This window comes from Pundamilia nyererei, unplaced genomic scaffold (genome assembly GCF_000239375.1).
Source record: "Pundamilia nyererei isolate P.nyererei 1_Seehausen unplaced genomic scaffold, PunNye1.0 scaffold00042, whole genome shotgun sequence".
NCBI lineage: Eukaryota > Metazoa > Chordata > Actinopteri > Cichliformes > Cichlidae > Pundamilia > Pundamilia nyererei.
Genome location: NW_005187443.1, coordinates 1,671,814 through 1,678,778, shown reverse-complemented (window position 1 = coordinate 1,678,778; position 6,965 = coordinate 1,671,814). Strand labels below are relative to the sequence as shown.

Below are 6,965 nucleotides of genomic sequence, written 5' to 3'. Positions count from 1 at the left end.
TATATATAAAGATAAAAGCTCTAATGAAACTGTAAAATGAAGCAATAAGAGTGAAAAACCATTTACCCATTACGCCTGCTGTATCACCGAGGCTGGTTTCATATTGCTTTAGCGTACAGTTTCTCATAATAGTCTACAAAAATGGTATAAACACCTACTATAAACCTGAAAAAGGTCAACAGACTTGGATTTATTAGACCCTGCATTCAACACTTATTGAGCTGGTGGAGATTACTCAATGAATATTTATATATATGAATATTTATAAGGCTATATGACACTTTGGAAGACAATGCTTCCTGTTGGGTGCTGTTACTAGTTTTCCTATAAACTTCTCATTATGCCATTTCCCCAGTGTCTCTGTTTAACCTTTTTAGCAGTTTGAATAATTTAACATTTACCTTCCAAATCCAGTGAGTCTAAAAGACACCAGTGCACATCCCAGAATGCCTCTGTTTGTGCGTGTGCCACTTAACAATCTCCTGAGCGTGGCATACAGTTAAACCAGATGACCATCGAGATCTCTTTTCTTGTTCTTTTCTTCCACTAACTTTGGTGGATTAGTACGAAACCTCTAGCTCATCAACCTGACCTGTCTCTGTCTAACAATAACATCCGAGGCAAAATATCATATGTCTGGTGTCCCTGATCGCAGCACTGTGTGCCCTTTTTTGACTGCCCCGCTGCTCTGAGAAAATTAGAAAGAAAAAAAACTGCCATCACAGTCTGCGCTTCTTGTATGATTTGTTTGAGCAATCAGTCATTTTTTTCCCACGGCGAAGTAAGCAGACGCAGAAAGATGTGCGAGAACTCAAATGCCAACCACCTCATCTTCATTTGCTCCAACTTTAAGCTGCAAGTTTACATGAGAAAAGTGAAAAACAAAGTTTAGTGGTTCAAAAACAAGAAACAGAGGAAGTTTGAATATAAATATATATATATAAATATATACATAAACTGATGAATATACTGTAAATTGTTTCTTTTTTTGCTCTGTTTTCCTCTGTACATAGGTTTGCATATTTTATAGGACTTTTACTTCTATCTACAAGGACTGGATAAAGTAATTTAAATACTTAAAAAAAATATATGAATGAAAACATGATAATGCTCATTAAAACCAGGTACAAAAAAAAATATTCGCTAGGATACGGTACAAACTGTAGGACCTGACCAAGGCATTTATCCAGAATACAGTCAGGGAGAGCATTGACCTCAGTTAGAGCTTAGACACACATTGACCTATTTTATAAAAAACAAAACAAAAAAGAAATACTTTAATGGGTTCTATTCATTTATCTGTTTGTTTAGATCTTTATTTATAAGTCATGTCTGAAATGATAAGCATGCTTTCATGGCATTATTTTTTTATGAGTTGGTACGTGACCAAATAGTTTTTATATGACATGCATGGGCCACTGTTGTGGTCCACAGATGATCATTGTTCCTGTCTGCAGGACCATGCCTTCAGAACTTCTTTGATGACGGAGAAAAACGCTCCTTTTGACCAAGTGATGTCAAAGACAGATTTGAATTATTTATTTCATTGTCTGTTTATTTATTTGTTTATTTATTTGTGCTGTTTGAGCCAAGATCTGAGCTCTCATTACTGACACTGATCTGTTTTCTTGCAAGCGTTAACCTTGAATCGCGACACATCTTACCGCTCAAGTATTGGAAGTTTAACCACTACTAAGACTGCTTCTACATTTTTCCTGTGGCTTGCAAACTACTCACAACAATGCAGTACAACACTAAAGCCTTATGTATATTTGTAATTATAAATGCATACTGTTCTGTTCATTTAAAAAGAAAAAAAAAAGGAAAAGCTTTGTTAAAAGATCGTTTCAAAATAAAATGCCACCGTTAAGCAAAGTGGGGGAAATAGTAATCCCTAGTTAAACACATCTTAAATCAACTGTTCAATCAGAAGAGACGCCTTGAGGTCAGTATAAGTTGCTGCTAATATTTAATGAACTAATGTCTGGTTTATTGTAAACAACTTTTGAAAACTGTATTCCCTTCCCTTCCTATTCTCCCCATTGTGCTTCATTTTGTTCAACAGAGCTCTGATCTTGTTCAACTCACGTGTTCTACCGAGAACTAAATTCAATGAAAACTGCACTATTTCATCCAAAAGAAATTTGAGTTCCTATCATTTTTTTTTCGGTGCTGTTATCAGTGATTTTTATTTCTAAAGCTCAGTAGTGTTGCTAGAATCACATTTTACTTCATGTGGTTTTCAAAGTGTTCTGGAAATCTATTTCCCAATTTCAGCACATATGGAGGGGGGTGATGAATGTTGCATATTAAGCTTTGCCAGGTTCCTGATGAGCCAAGCTTCTGATGGGCAGTGCGCTTTAGGCTCCCGCCCCCGTCTCTCCAGACTGCACCATTCTCTGGTCCCCTGGACTCTTCTTTTGTAATTCTAAATGAATGATGCGTCTCAGCTTAGCCCAATAATAAAGCACAGTCTAGAATAAAATACTCTGTGTTGTGTCATAATTACTGCTGATTGGTAACTACTTGATATAAGATTCCCCTGGTTACTTTGGGGTTTACACAATGGCACCAGCTGTCTGCTACAGGATAGTTGTCACATGTGTATGGAACCGACTATGTATAATATTTCCAGTAAATCAGAGATTTATAAAATTTGCATCCTTTAGCCAGATGCACAGTGGAAAATTATGTCATATTGGCAATTTTTTACAAACGAGGCTTGAAAAATAAACATTTATTAGTATTTTAAAAAAATTCTACCAATATCACAATCTATGCAAACCGTGTGACATTGATTCTGATTTTAGAAAGCCAATAAAAAGTTAAATGAAAAACATTTATTTAAAAAAATAAAAATAAAAAATGGACACAGCTGGTAAATATCCAGTGACTGAATCTTTTTCATGCTCCTCATTTTTTTCGTCAGCAAATGAAGAAAATATCTTCTAGTATTTTGCTTTCTTCCAGGTCTTGCTGAGTGCTCTGAGGACGAGGTCCACCAGGGGTAAGCATGGTTCGGCTCACTGATTTGGGGGCAGTATGAGCCGGTCTGTGTTGCAATGCTCTGGCTCTTTGAGTGGTTGTCTTGCATTGCTCAGGTGCAGAAACAGGACTAAAGATATCCAATAACTCAACCAGAGAAAAGTCCAACCTGAAAAAAAAGAAAAACTTTAGGTTAGGTTTCTAGCCCCCGCCCCCCCATTTTGCTTTTTTAGCCTCCACAGCTTGTTTCAAAGGTTGAATTGACACAGGCTACATTTATGAGCCCTGTACAGAGGAAACACTTTAAATGAGCTTTCTCACTGTGGTTTCATTGTAGCAGAGGAATGCACACAGAAAGCCTGCCAGTTACATTCTGCTTAACTATGAGGGCACATAAACAGAGCAAGCTGAGAGACTGACATCACAAATGTACAAAGCAACATCCAGTTAGAGCTAAACACAAAGCAAAAAAAAAAACAAAACACTTGGGTGAGAGTTTTGCTTTCTTGTGGTCTGTGTTAACAACTGAAAGGTGAACAAAAAATATTTTCATACAAGTGTTAACAAATCTTTCTTGGTGAAGTGCCTACTGAACCCTAACAAGCAGCGTTAACAAGTCGAAACCACTGGGGCGTCCCAGCAGAAAAACACAGTTTCTTGCAGGTGTGAGAGAACAAGGGGGAGAGAACCCAGTGCCTTCTCCCCTGGAATAGAAATGAGGGGAATGTGCGGTGAAATAAATAAACCAAAACAGGGGAGATTAAGCTAATAGAGATTCAATCCCTCAGTCTGGCTGGTTTGATAAATTATTCAGTGTATACACAGTCGAACGACGGCCATTCCAGATACAAAACATGAATTCTTTAAAGCACGCTCGACTGATGTTGCTAACATAATTCTCTGCTCGTTTAAAGCCGCATCGATTTGCATTGCGCGGCTCTGCACACAGCTCTCCCAGGTAAGGCCGATCCTTGGGATGTACTTGTTGATATGCATGCGGGTGGTCAGCACACAGACGCAGTGGTGAAACTTCCAATCAGGGTGCATTTATGTTCCTCAACACGTAACTATGGACCTTGATATGTCATGTTTTCAAACTAACTTCAGGCTTCACATATCAATAGCCGAAAAGGCTTTTAAAGGGCTATATTTTGCTTTAGCAACATGAATTCATGTATGTACATGTTTGAGCAAAGGGATTTGATTGGGGGAAGAAGAAAAAAAAAAACAAGAAAAGAAGCTCAACTAAGTAAATCTGTCTTCCTCATTTGGTCTCCTGCCTGTCAACAGCAAAGGAGAAAAGAGGAGAAAGTCTGAGAGCATGAGTGAGAAGGAGTGTGTATGTGCCCGCTTGTAAGAGAGAGTCTGGAAATGACTGCTGCTTTGTGGATAGAGATGGAGGCAGAGAGGGAATGTGGGGGAGGGACTTTGGCTGGGTTGCTTCGCTCGAAATGTGAGAATTTGCATTTTTATTTGTTGATTTATTTAACGGACAGGGCTCTCAAACAGCCATCCATCAACAAACGACATGTTGGTAATGAATAATGCATCACTTACCGGCGGTCACAATCTATAACAAGGGTAGTGCGGGGGGTAGGGGGTATAGTTTGGGCAGCAGTATTGGGGGGTGGCAATGGGTAGGGCGAGGGAGGGCTGCTGGCACAGAGATTGCATGAAGGCCAAAGAGAAGAATGCCAATAGATTTTCAGAGGGGGTATACGGTGCGACAAAGAACTTCATTTCTTGGCTCCAGTTTGCATGAAGTAAAGTTGTGAATTGATGATGGATATTTATATCTCCCAAGGGAGTCCTGGCAGAATCATTTTTACTGTGTGCTTACAGATAAAATACATGGACAGCAGTAGCAGCAACACATTTCTGTCACTGTTTTTTTTTTTAAAAAGAGAAAAATAAGGTCTTGGACCTGGAATGTCGGGTCATTTTGAGAGCATCTGAAGACATCACGTTGTCAACATAAAGCATTTAGTACTTTTATCCTTAGGACAGGAAATGTAACAGAAAGGAGACTCGGACAAAGTTTAATCTTGATTTTGAAATTTAAAAACGTGTTATAATGACTACTGTGAAACAGTAGATGTGCGCTGCTCTGCTTTCAAATACTTTTTAAATGCTTCAAACTCGTACACCAAGAAGTCTTCAGAGTACAATAAAAAAATAAAAATTAAAAATAAAAAACACAACTACTGGACTTCATTTTCCCCAATTTAACAGTTACAGAGCTTCTGTTTCTCTTTTCTAGCTCCATGAGGCCAGATAAAAATTTTCAGAAAACTTCTTCAGCATATGCTACTCACCACCTCCTTCCCACTCATAACTTTCACTGCTTGTTTGGCTTTTCTCTTTCATTAAAGATAGCCGTCTCGCCCCGGCGCCTCTTTTCATTTGCAGTCCAAACAGTAAGATAAAAAACCTATAATGGCCACTGTGTATATCCCGCATGTCAATTTCCCAGCCAATCAATAGCAGGCGGGCAATGGCAGGAAGGATCAAGATGAGATGGGCGGCGTGCGCTGGAACTGTCTCATTACTAACTAGCACAGGATTCATGAAAGGATTAAAAAGGTCACTTAATGTTAACCTCAGTTTGGTTGTGCAATTTGCACATCAACATCGAATTGGTTAAGATTAGATGGTTACAAGAGCTATTTTGTTGCCAAGTGAAGGAGAACGCTTCAGGTAACATGGGGAATTTTTCAGTAAGATTTTTTTGTTTGGTTTTGTTTTGTTTGTTTTTTTTATCTTTAAAGATATTTAAATAAAACAAGTTTAATAGTGATAATAAAGCCATTCTTTCTTTAAACAACCTCAAATATCAAAACTTGATGTGGTTGTTCCCATGATTCACTAACCAAAGCTATAAAAGATTGAAGATTTCCCCCCCCACACACACACACACACAGATGAAAATAAGTATTTTTGAAAACTAGCACCAAACCACACATTACTGATCTGCTAAAGTCAGGCCACTCTGACAGGTTTCTGATGAGCTCAGAGCAACAACATATTGCCTTCACTTCATTCACTGAATTCTTTTACAACTATTTTTATTCTCGGTATTTTGAACACCAGCTAAGGGAAAGACATATGTCTAATACGATTCAGTGGATTACCAAAGGATTATAAATATCTGAAAAGATGCACATGAAAAAAACATGTTGCAAGAAAACCACAAAAGGCATCTGAGACACAGACTTCCTCATTACTGGCACAAAAAAAAAAGAAAGAAGACATTGTGTATCTAAGAGTAGAACAATTTTAATAGGCTTTGGAGGTGAAAATGAATGGTAATAAGATCTGATACTCCAGATCCCCTGCTGGAATTAATGGGCATCTGCTAGAGCTCACAGTTCAACTTGGACCAGGCGCTGCTTTATTTAAGAGTTAATCGTCAGAACTTGGAAACTTCAAGGTGTTTTGAAGAACTATCCTTCAAAACAAGGAGGGGGAGGCTGTCTCACAGCTAGTGTATCTGCTATCTACCACTGCATTTACAACAAGGTAGAGGAAATCTGACATTACAGAAAAGAATTGCTCCAGTGTGGAAATAATAATGGCTTTAAAGGAAAGCTGTGCAGAATCACAAATTATTTTTTAGCATCTGATATTTTTTTTGCATTTAATTCCACTGCGGCCTTGGAGTCCAACTGAACATGCACATTGCACACGCATTAAGACAACACACAGTCAGGTTAATTACTATTCCATGTACAGAGTCCTTTGCATTTTTAGGAAATGCTTGCACTCAGTGATTCATCCCTATCTTCAAATCCCCTCTCCCCCCTTCTTACATCTTCCTCACCGTTTCCACTACTATCCATCTGAACCTGCTCTACCTTTCCTCGCTTCCCATTTTTTCACTTTATCCAATGCTCTCACCCTCAAACACACTTTTAACATCTCTCCCTCACTTCTGCTTTCTTCGTCTCATTTCTGTGGCTGAGCGGAGGGGGGGGGAGGGG

At 38.5% G+C, this 6,965-nt stretch overlaps 1 protein-coding gene across 2 annotated transcripts in view; it reads right to left on the bottom strand.

Moving 5' to 3' along the window:
• Positions 1–2,722: 2,722 nt before the first annotated feature.
• Positions 2,723–6,965, bottom strand: part of kiaa1328 (KIAA1328 ortholog) — a 14,755-nt gene continuing 10,512 nt past the window's right edge. For both annotated transcript variants that reach the window (XM_005731276.1, XM_005731277.1), the window contains one exon: positions 2,723–3,154. In XM_005731276.1, the coding sequence (XP_005731333.1) occupies positions 2,926–3,154 (229 nt within the window). In that variant the 3' untranslated portion in view covers positions 2,723–2,925. The remainder of the gene's footprint in view (positions 3,155–6,965) is intronic.